A 20,216-nucleotide genomic window follows, 5' to 3' on the forward strand; every position below is an offset into this window, starting at 1 on the left:
AATAAAAATTTATGCAAATCAAAAAAGTGTATGTTTAATTGCAAAAATGGAATCATCTATATCTTATTGATTTCTACGTATTGTCTAATAAAAAAGTAAAACACCCTAATGAAACAATTTCTTTTTAAAGATGTTTAAAGTATTAATACTAATTATAATAATAGTAATAATCAGGAAAAAAATTAATATAAATAAATTACTCACGTTTATCGCAGTAATCTCGTTTCGCAAGAAGATTAGGATCATATATCTCCTGTTTGCCAATGATTCTATAATATGTCAAATTTCCGTTACTTCGAAGGGGTGGAAGCCACGACATGACTAATTCACTGCTAGAATTACTCCAAACAGTAAAAGATCTGGGTTGACTTGGTTCACCAGGTAAAGTTGTAAAATATTGTACTTTACTCTGAGCACCTGATCTTTCCGTGGCGATGGTATAAGTTTTAACGTAAAATGCATATTGAGTGTATGGTTTTAATTGAGTGAGTAAAGCAGTAATAATAAGATTCGATGATTCGTTTGACGATTCTGGAGCAACATCATCAACTCTCCAACCGTCTCCTCCACATGCATCACGACCATCGTACATTGTAACATTTTGATGGGGTGCTTCTATGAAATAAACAACGTAACCTAATAATGATCTTGGATCATGATGTTCAAATGCTTTCCACTCTATAAGTGCTGCTTCAGCAGTTTTTTTAGTTACAGATACTTTTAATTCAGTTACGTTACAAGCTACTTTATCACCGTTACTATTTGGTGCAACTTCTAAATCTGTAAATCGAGATAGTTTAGCAACTTCTCGTAATTTTTCTATTTTTTGAAGACACAACTTTGGATTAAAATGAAAAAATACTTTGGCAGGTCCATCTTTAGATTTTATTGTGATAGGTGGATGAGTATCCCAGTCCCATAACTCTTGAAGGTTTTGATTATCAAGAACTGCTAATGTATATTTATCGTTTTCTAATTGAGAACCATTAATCAATTTTAAGTTTTTTAAAAAGTTTAAAGATATCAGAGGGAAACTTCGTACAATTTTTAAATAGCCATCAATTATTTCTATCATGTTTAAATTATCTTCCAGTTCTTTCACCATGTGTTTGCCACCTTTTATTTGTATTTCCAAACTACCTTCGATACGAGTACAACCACGAAGTTTTTGAGCCGAAGCAATGCTATCAACACTTGCTCCTGAGCATACCTTTGAACAAGCACGATCACATTCTTTACATGAAGCTTTACCATCACTTTCATCATCCATATAACCTGCTGGGCATTCAATAACGCAACTATTTTTAAAAGGTTTATATGGATAATCTCGTTCGTTTCCGAATGATTCCAAAGGCTTTTTCATTTTCCGACATTTGTGTTCATCTATACACCGACGATTTAAGAATTCATACATATTTTCTGGACACTGTTTCGCACATTTGTTATCAGGTAAAATTACATCTCTGCATATCTTACAATCTAATGCTGTTAAACCAGTACATCCTCCTAAACATAGAGGATGACAGCATTCGTTGGACGGATTGCAAGCACGATCACCACATTTACAAACTAGAAAATTTTTTAAATCATATGTAGAAATTAGTATTTTTGACATCATAACATAGGTTCATTATTTTCTTACTTTTTTGACAATTTTGTCCATTCCAACATAAATTATCATCTAGCTTTGTTAAACGAGTTGGACAGTGTTTCTCGCACACAGGACATAAATTCTTGAGCTTGTTATCCTAAAAATTATTATAATCAGTTATAGTTATTGCTATAAATATAAAATAATATTGATTTCTAATGTAATTATCGTATACATTAACACAATAATGCCGAACTTTTTTATAATCATTCTATCATTTTTGTTTTCGACGGAGAAAATAAAGTGTGAAAAAAAACAAGGGAATAATGTGGAGAAAATAATTTCTCACCCTCCCTTGTAAAACACTCTTCAGTGATATAAGTAAAACATCTCCTCATACCTTATACCTCATAAAAAGAAAAATTTGGAAAATCCAAAAGTGCACGACTCATATCATTATATAATGCTCATTTAATTGTGAAATCAAAACAGTCTTTTTTTTTTTTTTCTTTTGAATTTATTAATTGCAAATAAACGATTCTAAGTTACTAAACCAATTGCATTCGGTGACCTATAATTCTTTCAAAGAATTTATCAACTTCCCGCTGAGAAAATTAAAAATTTTTTAAAATCGGGAAGTTATTGATTTAACCCTGTTTTTCGAAAATCGAGTTTTCATCAGATCTCGAACTTTTAAGGTCCGAGGAAGCTTCCCTGACTATTCCCGCGATGGTGTCCGTACGTCAGTGAATATATATATGTCAGTGTGTGTGTGTGTGTGTCTGTCTGTGTGTGTGTGTGTGTGTGTGTGTGTGTGTGTGTGTGTGTGTGTGTGTGTGTGTGTGTGTGTGTGTGTGTGTGTGTGTGTGTGTGTGTGTGTGTGTGTGTGTGTGTGTGTGTGTGGCCAAATGTAAACCTCTCATAACTTTTGAACGGCTTGACCAATTTCCTCGCGGTTAGCGCCATGGCTAAATTTAAATTTTAAATACGATTTGAATCGATTCAAACCCGTAGATTTTGAGAAATCTTAACAAAACTAAAAAAAAATTAGTAAAACGGTTGACCCTACAGGCAATCCCTGCAACTTCCCCCTAATTTTATACTTAAATGCTCAAAATTGTAGTTATTACGAAAATTTTGGTGTAATTTGAAAAAAACACTTTTTTTCGATTTTTTATAGTCACTGATAACTCACAAACGAATCAAACGATTTTGACCGGCTTGGCAACGATCGACGTGGTTTTTTGATATTAAGAGCTGATAAGTTTTTGGAGTTGATCGGTCAGATCACTTGAAAATCATTCCAAAAAAAACCACATTTGAAAAAAATTTTTTTGGTAGTTTTTTTTTAGACTTCTCAAAATCTACTGGTTCGGATCGATATAAATCGTATTCAAAATCTAAGTTCAAATATTCAGGAAATGTAAGTTTGGTGGAACTCTGGAACGCCACTTGTTTGGTTCCAATCGGTCAAGCCGTTCAAAAGTTATAAGAGGTTTACACACACACACACACACACACACACACACACACACACACACACACACACCATCGCGCGGGGATAGTCAGGAAAGCTTGCTAGGACCTCGAAACGTCGAGATCTGATGAAAACTCGATTTTTGCAAAACGGGGTGAAAACAATAACTTCCCGATTTTTGAGAATCTTCGATTTTCTTAGCGGGAAGTTAAAAATTCTTAAATGTGGATTGTTTGGAATAACTTTTAAACGGCTTTACTAATCAATTCCAAGAACTAATCAACTCTTAACATCGGAAAGCCACGTCGATCGCTACCTAGCTGGTCAAAATCGGTTGATTTGTGCATGAGTTATCGTTGACGAAAAAATCGAAGAAGTGATTTTTAGAATTATAGCGGAATTTCCGGCCTGATAAATTTGTGTTCAAAAGAACATTGTAAAATTTGAGAAACTGCCAACTGCGTAAAAATGCTGCTAATTTCGTGAAAAGCGGTTCATTCATTCAGAAATTATTGCGGTTTGAAAATTAACGAAATTGTGTTTTATTAAACATCTCTTAGACTTTTGAGCTCGAGAAGCTCAAAAGCATAGTATAGCTTACTTTTTCGACTCGGAGAGCTCAAAATAACACATAATTTATGTTTTTGAGCTCGATGAGGTGAAAAACGTCATAAGTGCAATTTTAAGTGATTAGATAGAAAATTAGCGGGAAGTTGTACAGATGGCTTCTCTAGGGACAACCGTTTTTCTAATTTTTTTTTTTTTAATTTGACTCAATCAATGGATTTTTTCGCAAGTTACAGTGTTTTCAGGGTTTTATACATGACAGACAGAAAATTTTTTGAAGTAAAACTTTTAAGTTTAAGTTGGAAATAACCGAAGTAACCTATTTAGGTACTCTAGCTATGGATATTCCCTATCTCTCAGAATTAAATGTTGTTTAATTCTTATTAATGGAAAATTAAAATCAACGAAAAAAATACACATGAGTGTTTATATACCTATTTGTATCCGTATCATTCTGTAAATGTTCTATCGACGGGCATAACAGCTAATGCTGGCGCACACTCAGTGCGTATGATCGGTTCAAAACACCCCGCGATATTTGAAATGAAAATGTAAATAAAATAAAAAAAAAAGAAATTGTATTTGAAAGAAACAAAAAAAAAATATTATTGAAAGAATTAGGAAAAAAGTCGACCCTGAAGGCTATACTTGCAACTTCCCGTTAATACCAAACCTAGGCGCTTAAAATTGCACTTATGACGTCTTTGAGCTCTTCAAGTGCAAAAATACGGTTAAAGTGTAAAAATGTAAAAAATACGATTAAATGAGTAAAAAATCACTTCTAATCTAATTAATTTTTTACTTTCATTATTTTTTACCGGTGTATCACAGTAAAAAATTAATGGTACTTTTCTATATTTTTTACATTGTATTGGTGAATAATTATTGAAAGAATTGTAATTAGATCAGGAATTGCCGAATGTCCCACGATTACTGTGATTTCAATGGTAATTTTTAAAGAAAATTTCTTTCCATGTAGATAAAAGAAATAGCCATATAACTCTACAGATTATGGGTGAATTATTGTTGATAAATAATTAATAGATTTATTCATGTCGATACCACGCCTTAATATATCGCATCTCACATTCCGAAAATTTTGCAGCACTTGATAAAAATGGTTCATTTTTCATCCTTTAACCACGAAGTTGGACTAAGTGGGCTGCACGGCACCGGAGTAGGGAGCGTGTAAAGTAGATGTAGAAGGGGACATTTCACCAAGAGTAGAGTAAACGTGGGGTTAATATCAGCTCAATCGAATTGAACGGATGAAAGTATTTTTTATAAAAATAATTATTGAATAATTTGGCCTCTAAATTCTTAATACAAGCTGCAAATATTTTTATGACTTAATTTTTAAAAATAGTCAAGTAGTCAAATATTTTAGGATATGAAAAATTTTTTATGTCATTGAGGTGTCCCGATGAAAAAGGTTTTTCACTAATTATATATATAATCATATATGAAATTATATATAATTATACATGGGATTATATATAAATATATGTAAGCCTATACATACTTCTGATCTGATCATACCTGCCTGTTATAACCCGATATATGATCATATATAAGTATATATGTAATTAGATATGATCATATCTGGCTATTATGACTCCTTATATAGTCATATATCAGTCTATTTATATATGGACTCTTTAACCCTTAATTTAGCCATATATAATAGCTAAATTTGTCATTAAAGACAAATTTTTCGGAACTGGGGGAAATAAGGATAAAGGGGGAAGGGGAGGACCTTTACTCAGTAGGGATTTTTCGGTAACTGAAAAAGTAATTCGGACAGCCCAGACCGGGAATCGAACTCGGATCGTTTGGTTACGCGCCAAAGGCTCTTCCAGTTAAGCTATCCGAGACACTGTCCGTAATTACTATTCAGTCACCTAATAAGGCCTATCGAGTAATAAACACCACCGTCCATCTTACGGTAAAGAGCCATATATAACTATATATAACCAGTCTGAGAAAAAAATCAAGAAAACCTACAAAAAATTGAGCACGATTTTTTTTTTTGCAAATTGTGTCGATTCTACATTAACCAAAGGAACTTCGTTTCTACCTGATGTCCCACGACATCACATCTTTTTTAAGTGTTTTTTGGAATAACTTTCAAACGGCTTTATCGATCAATTCCAAAAACTAATCAGCTTTTAACATAAAAAAAAAAAAAACACGTCGATCACCGCCAAGTCGGTCAAAATCGGTCGATTCGTACGAGAGATATCGTGAAGAAAAGAAAATCGAAAAATTTGTTTTTCCGCGTGAAAATCGGTTGATTCATTCAAAGGTTGATGAATGTAAAGTATTACTGGTGTCCTTCACCATTTACATAAGCTCGGAGTCTAGCGCTATGCACGGCCATTATTCACACTAATTGAAAAACGTTCCAATTCAACTATTGTAAAATTTGTTATACTTCTATTGGAAAGATACAGAGGCAGCACTGGAAATTTTTATCGCTTACTTTTTACAATATAGTGAGATCGTATTTTTTCTAATCGTAAGTTGTAAAATTACATGAATGAATAGAAGATTTTCTTTTAAAATATTTGACAATTAATAGTAATGAAAATATAGTACAGCTTTACAATAGTTGTATCGAAAATTTTCCCAGAAATATTTTTCCGTGTATGAAACTTCTATCAGACTTTTGAGCTCGAAGAGCCCAAAAGCATAGGAAAGCTATCTCTTTGAGCTCGGAGAGCTCAAAATAACACATAAATTATATTTTTAAGCTTGGAGAGCTCAAAAACATCATCAGTTCAATTTTAAGCGCCTAAGTATAGATTTAGCGGGAAGTTGCAGGGATGGTCCTTAGGGTCAACCGTTTTCTTAATTTTTTTTTTGTAATATTAGTAATCCCTTATTAAATATGTATCTTCAAGACAGTAAAAAGTTAAAATAAAATATTTCATTTTTTCTATTAAAAAAAAATTGTTGGCAATAGGCCATTTTTTTCCGAAGAAAACCCATGTAATCCTTCAGGAAATATTATTTTAAAAAATCTCGAATAAAAATGTTGATTTCTTTTTTTTTTTTTTTACGGCACTTCAACAATCACCTCAAATTCATGGTTTTAGATTCGAATACCCCTTCAAATTACTTGACTAATCAATTTCAGTATTCAGAGATACTTTTGTTCAACTTAAAAAACTACATCCAATACCGCTGAGGAAGTTAAGTTGAATGATGCGTTCGAAAGCTGTAGTCATTTAAAAATTTCTAAATTATCGTTTTGACGATGTAACTTTCAAACTCTTCGATCCATCGGTTCAAGACTCTACAAACAATTTCTTTTCTAGAAAAACTGCGCTGAATGATGCCAAGTAAATCAAAATCGAACGAGGCGTTCAAAAGTTATAGAAAAATCAGCCAATAGGAAAATTTTCGAGCGTTTCGAGCTGGAAAAAAGCGGGAAGTTTCAGGGATGGCCTGCCGATCGACCGTTTATCAGATTTTTTATGATTAGTTTATTTTACAAACGGCATTATATAAGGTTTTCGAAGTTTAGAGTTTAGATTCGAGAAAATTTACAGTCTCCCACGGAAAAATATATGTAAAAACACAAAAGCAAAGATATAAAAAATTTATGCGCCCCATACATCTGGTAAATATATTTATTTCCGCCAAAGCGGCATGATGGCCGAGCGGACTAAAGTCATTATCCCGTTAGTTCGGTCGCACATCATGCCGTGAGGGACGAGGGTTCGAGCCCCGATGGTTGTTAGAATAGTTCCAACACCAACCGTCGGGGGTCGCTCCGGTAGCCGAACTGTACTGGCATGGGTTTTCTCTGTGGTTTCCCCATCGCCACTATTCCAACAACCGATCGAAAGGGGTGAGGAATAGGGTAAATGCAGTACAGAAAGCACAAGTCGGTCCACAGCCGCATGGAGAATAATAAAAGATATGTGCAAGAATAAGATATTGATAATTGAAAGAGAGAGCAGATATGTTGATAATAAAAAAGTGGAGAGATATATTGGAATATGTTGATAATAAAAAGTGGGGAACATATTGGAATATGTTGATAATAAAAGTGGATGAGGATTGAAAGATTGTGTTGATAATATTAAAAAGCGAAGAACATACGATGATAATAGAGAGAAAAACTATATGTGGAGACGCTGATACAATCAGCCTTGTAAAAGCCAGAATTGGTATACAAGTAAAACTCATAATAAATAAATATATTTATTTCCGCTGAAAACATATATGAACAATTTTTTACATAATTACGTACGTTTTCAGCTTATTTAAATATATCCGTTCATATATGAAAAAATGGATATATTATTGTTATCAAAAATAAATTAAAACTTGCAAGTTAACAGCTTGAAGGAATTATTTACCTCTTATCGTTTTTCGGAAAATATCAAAGTGTTTTCATTTATGATTGGATATGTTTAAAATACGTAAGAACATACATAAGCCGGTAAATTCGAACGATTTTTCTTAAATTAAAATAAGTATATCAGGACAAAAAGTACATGAACAAATGAATATTTTGCAAAGAAAAAAAAAAAAGATTTAATGAGAACAGTGTGAAAGAAGTTATGAGCAAGGAACTGATAAAAACGATTTTTTAAATTCTTTATTTTTTAAACGAATTATCAAAAAATCTAAAAATTTACCAGAAAGGGTTTTTCGATGAATACTAATAATGTCAAGAAATTGAGATAATCAAAAATTAAAATTATTTATACTGTTAAATTTCGCGTGGAATGCCCTATACAATGAATTGTACATTGACAATTATGGAAAGCAAAAATGTAAAGAGATTGTCCTTGGTGTTACAGTTTAAATTCAATGAAAGTCTTATTCTCTAGACAGACCATTTATTTTAGATTGTTTTTGACTGACAGTGGCGCCTGAGCGCATCATATAACTTTATTATCGCTGTGTATCTTTAATGAAGTTAGAAATCTTATGTAATAAATCTAGAATATAATTTCATAACAAAGAAATTGAAATTTATCATAATAAAAATATTTTATGATTATAAAAATTGAGGAATAAGAAAATTTTTTAGCTAGATCCATTCAAAATGGAACTATGGACATATGAGTAAAAAATACTGAAACCGAGACGAAAAATTTTTCAAGCAAAAAAAATGGTTATTTTTAAAATAATTTTCTTGGTTAAGGTCAAAAAATACCAATAATAATTGTTTGGAAGGATTAGACATAGTTAATAATCTACAATTGTTAACGATGTGGCCAATAGAGCGTTTCAATAAACTCAAGAATGCATCAACATTTCAACTTATAAAAAAGAACAAAAACAACATTTAATGCAAATTATTCATGAAAACAAAAATACTTATCATAGTGCAACTAAAAATTGCTTAACAAATAAATGTGAATAGCGACAGAAAAAATACAAATAAGCGGCAATATTATTAAGAATGTATTCAATACACATAATTTAATATTGTTAAAGTTACTGTAACTGTTAATCATTTTAATAAAAATTTTGGAACATTTATAGATGAAATAAATTATTATAACACATGAAATTTTATAGCAAGACTGAAAAACTATGACAATAACTATAAATACATCTTAAATCATAAATAAGGTCTAAAAGAATGATTTTATCAAAAATTATAAGAGAACTTTTTTTCAGTGCAATCAATTTCCCATCAGAACATACATCGATTATAGTCGTAGTGACAATTTTTTTGAAGAAAAAAAAATTAATTGCAAAAAGTTCCGAATTCCCATGGTATTTAAGTGGGAAATGGAACTCGATTTCGGCATGGTTTAATTTGGTAATTAAGAGCTTATTTGTGAAAGATACTTTTTTTTAGGTCAAGAACTAAAAATCCAGGGAGCGATAGCAAAAAAAAAATCAAATTGGGAAATAACGGACACCCTAATGTACATATGTAAATTTTTTAACCAATAGTATTTTTGGAACTTACTTGACTATGTATGACAAAAAAAAATGGCTGACTCGACATAAAATACATTTTTCTTCTGGTGAAATCGATAGATGTGATAAAATCTCAATGTGTTAAAACATTTTTTGTACAAAAAACAAATTAATACTTGCAGCAATTAATTAGTATAGTAGAAAGAACATGTATTGGTTTCCCGCATTAAAAAAAAAAGAGAAAGAATTCAAAATGATTTGATTTTTGATCATTTTGAATACTTTCTAATCCTTTAAATTCTTTTTTAATACTATCGCTTATGGGCATTTAACATGTGAGATCATTTTTAATTCTTTTTTATAATAAGGGTTATTTCAACGAGAAAAATTGAAATTAAATCTTAATGAATTTTTTTTTTATATAACAAAATGCAAAGGACAAGTCAAGTGATTATTTCCACCAATTCACCTGGCCACCATCTTAGCATATCAACAATCATAAAAATCCACGATTTCTATACGCCCTCGTTTATACATTCTTAAGAACTCTAATTTTCAATGAATTTTTCTTTTATGTCGAAAAAACTTATAGGAAAATTTAAAACGATCGACATGCTCTAGAAAAATTGTCCTTGGGTGAAATTACTTATATGTAAATGAAAAAAGCTTACCGCAATAACATGTTCTCCATTCCCAGCTTTGGCGATAATATCCCAATCAATAGTATCAACATAGCATAGCATTGGATTTTTTTCAAAACGTACAGAACCTCGTAATATATCAGTAAGTGAGTATAGGCCAACTTCTTGTAGGTGCATCATTTCAAAAGCCACCAGTGCATAATTTATGAAGAGAGAATGACCACGAATAACGGTTAAATTGGGAAAAAGTTGGCCAATACTTCGTAAGCCGTTCACTCTTAAAATGAAAATTATTATTAGTAGAGGTCGAATGTAATAGTATTTATGTTTCGAAATTATTACTTACCTGTATAATAAAAGGTACCCTGTGATTTCTATCAAATCCGGAAACGTGAGATTAGCATAGGCTGAATCATCTGCGTGGTCAATTAATAATATTTGTACGAAACCTTCTACTACTCGACAGCCTTTCAGTCTTGAAAATTGAGTCACACTATTTCTTATGTCTATGCTTTGGCACACTGAAATAATAAAAAATTTTGATATAGCGATCGTAATACAATTTAAGAATAAATTTTTTAGGTCGATACTAAGGGGAATGAGATTATAAAGAGTGAAATTTTCTTATGACGATAAAAATTTTTAATGGCTTGAGAAAATAGGTTTTCTTATTTTAACAAACCGGTTATTCCCATCAGGAAAATTTTCAATTGTAAATTTGTAACTTTAATCATGAGTCATGAGTCATGAATCATGAGTGTTTAGAAATAGCGGGATGTTAAAAATTGTTTATTCTAGATAAGAAAATTGAAAATTTTCAAAAGTTGCGAAGTTGTTGGTCCTATCCTTTTTTTCGAAAATCGAATTTACAATGAATCTCGAAGTTTTGAAGTCCTATGAATCTTCCCTGACTATTCTTGCGATGGTGTTTATATATATATATATATATATATATATATATATATATATATATATATATATATATATATATATATATATATATATATATATATATATATATTAGGTGGGTCAAAAAAATCGAATAATTTATTTTTGACTTTATACTCTGAAAAATAGGTTCGTAGACACCTAAAAAGAATTCTCTCCAAGTATAAGCTCTTAATTATAACGGGAAGGTCCTCCGCTTTGCGGGTTTCTATTTTTTTCGAATAATCAGATAAAAAAATTTATATCTCGCTTCCAACTGCTTGGAAAAATATTCCGTGGCATAGATTTTGTGAGAAATTGAATGCTTTACAAAAAGGTCTCTTATGACTTTTTCAAAAACTCAACCGATTAAAAGATATTCATAGTTGAAGTTTGGCTATTTTAAGGAAAATATTCGTTTTTATTATGAATTTTATAAGTCGATGAAAAAAATTATTTCGGATTGCGGAACTCATGATTTTGTAGGAAATTTACTGCTCTACAAAAATGGTCTCTTATGATTTTTTGATTAAGTGAAGCCGTTACGAGATATTCATCGTCAAACATTAACGAATATCAATATTTCCAGTTTTTGATCAATAATTCGATAAATTTTAATTTAAACTATGAGTTTCAGGAAAATTTACATAAATTTGAGTTTCGATCGATAAAGAAATGTTATAATAAGTTAGATAAAGAATTATTGGAATTATCATTGATTTTCCTTGGAGAAATGCCTCAAGAAAAGATTTCTTTCAAACGTCCTGGTGCTGTTCATCATGCTAGATGGATGGCTAAGGCCATTTATAGTTTGAAAATGTATCTATTCAGAGATGAATTCAAACTCTCTCAGACAGAATTGCATGGTCTTCGTCATTTCTGTATTTTTATAGTCACATTGTATTTAAAAGCTTGGTTTTCATCAACTTCTGCAACAACTGCTGCTTATCATGACTTGCAGTTTATGAAAAATTTATTGGAGTACAAACATATCAATCCTTTGATTTCTTCAGCTACGTGTGAAAAAATGATTTCGCACTTATGGTATTTGAGCGATGAACTTGCCATTTTATCACTGTTTGACGATGGCGTTCCATTAGAAGTAAAAAAGTATTGTTGAAGCTGTTAATACTCGTGAAGGTACAGATTCTAAAGCTAAAAGATTTGTAATTGCTAAAAAAGATTTGAATTCATTGGCGCAGAGAACTCTGAGTGACTTTGTGTCTAAAAAGTCATTAAATCTTTTCAAAATCTTCGATCTACCGTATGACTTTCTTGATGTCGATGTTGAATTATGGCCTACTAATGAGAGTTATCTCGAAAATAAAGAATACTTTCAACAACTAAAAGTTGTCAATGATTCAGCAGAGCGAGCTGTTGCATTAGTCAGTGAATATAATCAATGCTTGACAAAAAATGAAGAACAATTCCAGTACTTATTGCAAGTTGTCAAAGAACATCAAAAACATTCCCAAATTGTAATAAAAGAAATTATTTATAGTAATAGCGTACTGTTATGTTAAAAATATAGACAATTATATTGCAATTGATAATTCAATAAAAAATTTATCTATAAAAAAGTTAAATACTGGTTGTTTCTCACTTGATTCAATACTTTTCATATTAAATTTGACAAAGAAATATGTCATTCACTTCAAATTAAACTAATCATTGGCTATATGTCGAAAAAAATGCTCTAATTTCTTGTTTTAATGCAATCAAACAAGCTCAAGACTGAAAACAATATTAAAAAAATTGTTTATAACATTTCTTTATCGATCGAAACTCAAATTTATGTAAATTTTCCTGAAACTCATAGTTTAAATTAAAATTTATCGAATTATTGATCAAAAACTGGAAATATTGATATTCGTTAATGTTTGACGATGAATATCTCGTAACGGCTTCACTTAATCAAAAATCATAAGAGACCATTTTTGTAGAGCAGTAAATTTCCTACAAAATCATGAGTTCCGCAATCCGAAATAATTTTTTTCATCGACTTATAAAATTCATAATAAAAACGAATATTTTCCTTAAAATAGCCAAACTTCAACTATGAATATCTTTTAATCGGTTGAGTTTTTGAAAAAGTCATAAGAGACCTTTTTTGTAAAGCATTCAATTTCTCACAAAATCTATGCCACGGAATATTTTTCCAAGCAGTTGGAAGCGAGATATAAATTTTTTTATCTGATTATTCGAAAAAATAGAAACCCGCAAAGCGGAGGACCTTCCCGTTATAATTAAGAGCTTATACTTGGAGAGAATTCTTTTTAGGTGTCTACGAACCTATTTTTCAGAGTATAAAGTCAAAAATAAATTATTCGATTTTTTTGACCCACCTAATATATATATATATATATATATATATATATATATATATATATATATATATATATATATATATATATATATGTGTGTGTGTGTGTGTGTGTGTAAACCTTTTATAACTTTTGAACGACCCGATTTATCGGGTCAAGATAGGTGGCAATCCAAAGAGTATCATTGCCATTAAATTTCTTAAATATTTGAATCGATTCGGTTCGCTAGATTTTGAGAAATCTCAAACATAAAATTTTCTAAAAATTTTTTGTTTTTTGAATAACTTCTAAACGACTTTACCGATTGATCAAAAAAACTACTTCGCCCTTAAACTTGAAAAACTACGTCGACTGCTGCCAGTCCCGTCAAAATCAATTTATTCTTTCGTGAGATATCGAAAACGAAAAATTTTGAAAAAAGTGTTTTCCCAAAATAACTCCGAAATTTTTCATCCGATCAATTACTCTTAATGTAAATCTTTGGTAGAGCTTAAAAATTAACATCGATCGCCCCCAACCGCGTGAAAATCGATTGATCCATTCAAAAGTTATTGTAGTTTGAAAATTCCAAAAATGGTATTGTATCGAAGTTTCATTAGACTTCTGCGATCGAAGAGCTCAAAATAAAATCAGTGGAATTTTAAGCGTGTAGGTATGGACTCAACGGAAAGTGACAGGGATGGCCTTTAGGGTTAATGGTCTTCCTAATTTTTTTTTATGAGTAATAAATATTAGTAGTAATGATTTAAAGTGTGAAGTGAATTAGAGATAGTGATTAGACTAATATTTGAGCAAAAGGGCCATCAAAGACTCTTGTGAAAATTTTTATTTAATTAGCTACGAATTTAAATTTTTGTCCCAACGAAAACTTCCTACTAATCAGGAAGTATTGAGTTTGTTTATGTACTATTATAAATCTTTAGGTAAACCACTAGATTAAAGTATGAAAATTGTGATTTATAAAGTGAGTAGTGTTTGGATTGTAATAAAAATCTATGTGATGGAAGTTCAATATAATATTAAAAAATTGAAAAATTTGTTCAATAAGTAGATCAAAGTAAATAAAAATTCTTCTCGTACTAAATCAGCTTGTCAAAAAACTAAAGAAGTCGATTTCCAGCTTTTGTCTCAAAAACTATTTAACTATTGCAAGTTAAAATAAAAATGAACGCTTAGAGTACGGAAGCCCGGTTGGCTCACGGTGAACTTATGAAAAAGTGGCGCTACACAGACCCATTTTTAACATGTGTGCTACAAACTTAAATACAAGTTTACCGATAACTGATAAAAATTTCACAAGTTAATTTTTAACTTGTGCACTTGTGCACTCGTGAACTGGAGATAGGGACAAAATGGCGTCATACAATAACCCTAGACTTCAACCCCGGCCGCCATTTAAAAATGTAAACAATAACAACTCATACGGTAGCTAAAAAAGTCGTTGTTAATTATCGTGAAGTAATTTGATACAATATCAGTTTTGGTTTTTCATAAAAGTGCAGATATTATAAAGTATTATATTATTAATAACAGTATCGTCGTACAAAAACTATTGACATAATTTAAATCTCATATTATTATTATTTAATTCGTCAATGGAATCAGTATTCGTTGCAACCTCTGATGCTGTAAAAGAACCGAAATATTTTTTTCTGATCTGTACATTTTTTTTAAATAATAATGGAAGCTGTTAAAGTATATGATAATAACGGTTCAGTTAAATTAACTATAAAAAACAGAAAAATATCTATTAACACTATCAAAAGATACTTCCCCGGTGCCAGTAGCTTAACCTACTATGAAAATGGTGAAAAATTCGGCGTTGAAGTAGAAAACGAGGATCTTTTATTAGTCAAAGATGTAGATGAATATGAGATTTATTATGCTAATCATTTAAAAGGTGAGTTAATAAAAATGTCAGAAAAGCTTAGTAAAGTGTTGGTTGGTAAAAGAAAACAATGCTTCATAATACATGTATAGAGTTAAATATTGATAAAGTTTTCTCTCTAAGTTTAAATTTGTAACAAATTTTTGATGCGGAAAAAAATAGCTAAATTTTTCCAAAATAGTTAATTAGTTTTTATTATTTACAGAAAATACCCAGAATAATTCTAAAAAATGTCGAATTCAAGAAATTATGGATGTGCTTGAAAATAAATCCGATGAAAATACTAAAGTCGAAGTTGAACCAAAAAGTCAGGTACGTGAAAAACTAAAACCATAAAATAAACTCATTTTATCAATAAATTTAAAGATTTTACTAATTTTAGTGCGAATTACACGAATATTATTTGAGAATATATAATGTTATAAAATATTTGACTATTATAGTTCAATAAGTTTTTTTAAATACTAAGGTACAATTTTCATTTTATTTGCAGAAGCCAACAAAAAAAATTCAACGAAAGATGTTGTACATAGCATGGAAACACAAAACCAGTCTTAATGAACGATTTTATAAGCAAATGCGAGATCCTGTTGGAGGCATAAAAAAAATAGAACTCGATCGCAATCTCGATTATTCTTTTGATGAAATTCGTCAATTGAGTATAACCGCTATGAGAAATACTTTTAACGAACATATTTTTGATTCATCTGCAGTAGTGTTAGCAACCAATGATGAAGAAACAATAACTAAGTTTACGAATGTAAAGGGTCAGCCATGTGATTTTTGGGATTTCTCATCAAAACTTAAACTAAACAATGGGCTTCTACGATTGTGTTTGCTTACTATACGATCATAAATTAAATTTTTTTTATTTCATTTTTTTTCTACAACTGACAATTTATTTTACATGTAAATTTCACTTATTTCATAATCTAACTATTTTTCTCCAAAAATTTATTCAAGAGATACACGGATTATCGTTATCTACACATCTGAAGATAATATAAACAATATAAATGGTTGTAATTATCAATTTTAATGTTGTCTTTTTAACGTAGTATATTCACTTAATATTTGTTTATACAAGTTGAAGGCTTCAGTAGGGTTTGTTGGTATTTTGAAGTCTGGAATTAATAATTCAGTTAATTCTTTCACCAGTGGATCAAATAATTGTGGTTTCTTTGTGAATCTCTCGATGAGTTGGTCAACAGTATCTACATTAATCATTTTTTTATAATCCCGGTAGTTATATTGATGAGGTAACTGGTAAAGTGCATTTGGTTGTCCACCTAGATGATTTCGTGCTGCTTGTCGTCTTATGCGATGTTGGTTCCATAGTTTCTTATTATTTTGTAAGTCATATTTTAATAACGGGCCGAAACAAAGCTGCAAACACTTGATGTGTAAACTGCTCCCATCAAATAAACCTTTTTCTTGCATACAATTAAAAAGTTGTATGTAAAAATCCACAGTATGTTGACGCATTCGTCCCCAATATGATTCAATGCGCTGGTTTTTAACGCTTTTGCCCTGGATAAAACTTTTTTCCCCGGCAAATTTATCGGTGTGTATTTTTCGCATACATGTTTGCAACTCACCAATAAGCACGTTTTCTGAACCTTTGTCACATCGGATCACGGTTGGTAGAAATTTTAGCTGCTTAACAGTTTTCAGATAATAATGTGCCGTAATCGCTGGATCATTATTTGTAGTTGCTACTTCCAGCCACATTATTTTTCGAGAGAAACCATCGATACAACCATGGATCGCGAAACCAAACTGTTTCAGCTTATCGTAACCGTCTAAATGCCACATAAAATTTGGTCCTGGGCTGATGTATCAGCGTCTGCGTAGTTTATTTCCATAACGATTTGCTATGCCTTCAGAATTTAATATCTTCAATAACGTATAGACAGTTTCTCTTTTAACGCGAAGTTTGTGTTGTAATTGTAATTTTTTCCATAGACTTCGATAACCTAGGTTATAACTACAAGAAGTAACCTCTTCTACAGCAGCAGTAACAATGTCTCGCATATTTGATTCTGGTACATATTTTCGTTTTAATCCCAGTGTTGACAAGATCCTCTTAAGTGTGCTCATAGAAATTGTTATGTCATGTCTTGTGATTAACAATTGACGTATGTCAGAGATTTTATAATTTTCTAAAAAATTTTTTTTTATGTAACATTCTGCCATGGTTAGATATTTTGCAAAACTCTAATATTGCTGCAATTCTTTACAGTAAATATTAAAAATTATTAACTTTAGATAAATGTGTAATCGTATACGACTACATACTGTTCATTTTTTTATAATTTTCTAGCCAAAACTAAACACAATTTTCCATAAACACTGTTTTTATATTTACAATCAGGTTAAATTATTGTTTATAACGATTCATAATATAAAAATAATAAAACTAAAAATCAACACGTCATCAATTTTTGACTTTATAAACCACAACTGATATTGCATCAAATTACTTCACGATAATTAACAACGACTTTTTGAGCTACCGTATGAGTTGTTATTGTTTACATTTTTAAATGACGGCCGGGGTTGAAGTCTAGGGTTATTGTATGACGCCATTTTGTCCCTATCTCCAGTTCACGAGTGCACAAGTGCACAAGTTAAAAATTAACTTGTGAAATTTTTATCAGTTATCGGTAAACTTGTATTTAAGTTTGTAGCACACATGTTAAAAATGGGTCTGTGTAGCGCCACTTTTTCATAAGTTCACCGTGAGCCAACCGGGCTTCCGTAGGAATCAATAGCCTTTTTAATGGTTTGCTCAGCGCACGCGCGTCCGCCATGTTTTAAAGGCGGCGATACGAAATTTTCGGGCAGTTTTGATAAATATGGCTGGAAAACAAACTTTACAACCTCTGTCACTAATAAATTTAAATGAAAAATTAATTGATGGAGCATCATTAGTTTTTTCTTCAGTAGAAGCTCATAATTGTGTTCAATTAAAACGCTGGTTGAAATGTCATGGACGTCCTCAAGGAGGAAAAAAAGCAGAATTGGTTGAGAGGTTAGAATGACAATTGAAATGACAAGTAGAACAGTTTTCAGATGTAAATAAGTTTAAAATAATTTCAAACACTAATAATTATTATAAATTTAATAGGGTCAAGAATGCTATCCGCAATGGTATTCCAGTAGATCCCAGTTTAGATAAAGGGAAGTGGTTGAAGTTGGAAGAAGATAAACGTAAACAAGATCAAGAAGTAAATAGTAGTCCTTCGTTGAGTTTTCCAACTTTATGGCAAGAATTTCCGTCCGTAAACTTACCAAAATTATTTGATGAAGCTTCTATTTATGATTACCTGATTTCATCTTGCATAGTAGAAAAAGAAAATTTAAATGACTCTGATGAGGATGATGAGAACGAGCCTAGTATTATAGATTATAGTACAGCTAAACCTCTAACCAGGGGAAAGTTATACGTCGATAGCAATCGTGTCACAGACATTTTTGATTCTCTTATGTCTCAAAATATTTATTGCCTGAAGAGTAAAGTAAAAGCATCTTATCAAGTTAAAACTAGTTATACTGTCCAAGTCATGGTAAACCATGAAAGTGGGAAAATTTTACGTGGGACGTGTGAATGCAAAGCGTCAAGCTTAGGACGTTGTTCACACGTTGCTGCTCTCCTGCATATTTTGCTTATGCAGTGTAAAAATATTGCTAAGCAAGATATATCTTGTACTAGTCAACTCTGTGTTTGGAACCAAGGATCCAAAAACAAAGAAGCTCATAAAGTTGATCATCAGTACAATCAAGCTAACAATAAAAATGAGATGACTAAGTCCAAAAATGATAACGTTGACAACAGTCGGAATCCACAACATGAAATCCAGAAAACTTTATATTTTGCACGTGATTTACAAATATTACACAGAAATAATAAGCACCCGAGCATTTGGGGACTTGTGATTACTCCGAGTTACGATGATTATGAACTGGACTTACCTCGAAAAGCTGTTCTACGTAGTCTGGTTTATCGATTGACTGCGTCAATGTTCAATTTTGAAGATAAGCCCCGAGATTTAACAGGTGGTGTTCAGTCGGCTTCTGATGATTGGTGGTTGTATAGGAAAATTTTAATCACGGCTTCGAAAGTAAAATATTTCAGTTTAAAAAGGACTGATGAGCAAATCTGTACTTGGATCAAATACCACTTATGGATTGATAAAAATTTTGACAACGTTGCACTCCAGTATGGACGTGAAAATGAAGAGGTTGCAAAACAAAAATACACTGATTTTACATCCAAGAAATTTGGGTTTAAAATTTCTGATTGTGGTATCTGGGTTAATCCTAAATTTCCTGGAATAGGAGCTTCTCCGAATGGACTTGTAACTGATAGACCTAACAATACTCATGGACTGCTTGAAATCAAGTGTCCAAAAATCTTAGAACACTTAGGGCCAACTGATTTACACCTATTAATACCTCGACAACGGAGCTCATTTTGTTGTACTCTTCTCAACCCAAAATCTATGAAGCTAAAGCGAAATCATCAATATTATTTCCAAATTCAAACACAAATGGCCATTACAGGAAGAAAATGGTGTGATTTCGTAATATGGACGTCAAAAGCTTATCATGTTGAACGAATAAAATACGACGCTCATTTCATTGAGCCATTATTAAAACTCATAAGCAATGTTCACCAAAATATTTTAACGCCGGAATATTTTGAAATGCGCATTCCACGTGATTTAAAACCATTTAATTTAAAACCAAAGAAGTTGTGATAAATTTAAAAGTGCAATTTACATTAAATGTCATGGTTACAGATTTATAGATATATAGATTGTCGTCCATTAGTGTTTAAATTATTTTTTTAATTTATTGTACTTTTATGCCAATACTAGAATTATTTATTACAAGTTTTAGG

At 31.1% G+C, this 20,216-nt stretch overlaps 3 protein-coding genes across 3 annotated transcripts in view; 2 read left to right on the plus strand and 1 right to left on the minus strand.

The window, feature by feature from the left end:
* Inr-2 (insulin-like receptor-like) overlaps positions 1-20,216 on the minus strand; it is a 52,518-nt gene that overhangs the window by 15,835 nt on the left and 16,467 nt on the right. The window contains exons 3-6 of the mRNA XM_074243320.1: positions 10,518-10,692; positions 10,202-10,448; positions 1,643-1,748; positions 205-1,569 (exon numbers count right to left, since the gene is read on the minus strand). Coding sequence (XP_074099421.1) covers positions 205-1,569; positions 1,643-1,748; positions 10,202-10,448; positions 10,518-10,692 — 1,893 coding nt within the window. The remainder of the gene's footprint in view (positions 1-204; positions 1,570-1,642; positions 1,749-10,201; positions 10,449-10,517; positions 10,693-20,216) is intronic.
* LOC141527720 (uncharacterized) lies at positions 14,857-16,306 on the plus strand. The gene is made up of 3 exons (XM_074243346.1): positions 14,857-15,322; positions 15,516-15,622; positions 15,804-16,306. Exons 1-3 carry the CDS (start codon positions 15,103-15,105, stop codon positions 16,164-16,166), a joined length of 690 nt encoding a protein of 229 aa, XP_074099447.1. The 5' UTR covers positions 14,857-15,102; the 3' UTR covers positions 16,167-16,306.
* Positions 16,497-20,088, plus strand: LOC141527712 (uncharacterized). Its single transcript, XM_074243336.1, has 2 exons — positions 16,497-18,344; positions 18,441-20,088. Exons 1-2 carry the CDS (start codon positions 18,169-18,171, stop codon positions 20,071-20,073), a joined length of 1,809 nt encoding a protein of 602 aa, XP_074099437.1. The 5' UTR covers positions 16,497-18,168; the 3' UTR covers positions 20,074-20,088.

This window comes from Cotesia typhae, unplaced genomic scaffold, assembly GCF_013202065.1.
Source record: "Cotesia typhae breed Kobodo isofemale line unplaced genomic scaffold, CoteBio_Ctyphae contig_4, whole genome shotgun sequence".
Taxonomy (NCBI): Eukaryota; Metazoa; Arthropoda; class Insecta; order Hymenoptera; family Braconidae; genus Cotesia; species Cotesia typhae.

Bases quoted from the DNA above. Each gene is read 5' to 3' on its own strand.
- LOC141527720 (XM_074243346.1), top strand. From the start codon at position 15,103: ATGGAAGCTGTTAAAGTATATGATAATAACGGTTCAGTTAAATTAACT. The intron at 15,323-15,515 runs GTGAGTTAATAA...TATTATTTACAG, and splicing joins TTATGCTAATCATTTAAAAG to AAAATACCCAGAATAATTCT. The intron at 15,623-15,803 runs GTACGTGAAAAA...TTTTATTTGCAG, and splicing joins AAGTTGAACCAAAAAGTCAG to AAGCCAACAAAAAAAATTCA.
- LOC141527712 (XM_074243336.1), top strand. From the start codon at position 18,169: ATGGCTGGAAAACAAACTTTACAACCTCTGTCACTAATAAATTTAAAT. The intron at 18,345-18,440 runs GTTAGAATGACA...TAAATTTAATAG, and splicing joins AAAGCAGAATTGGTTGAGAG to GGTCAAGAATGCTATCCGCA.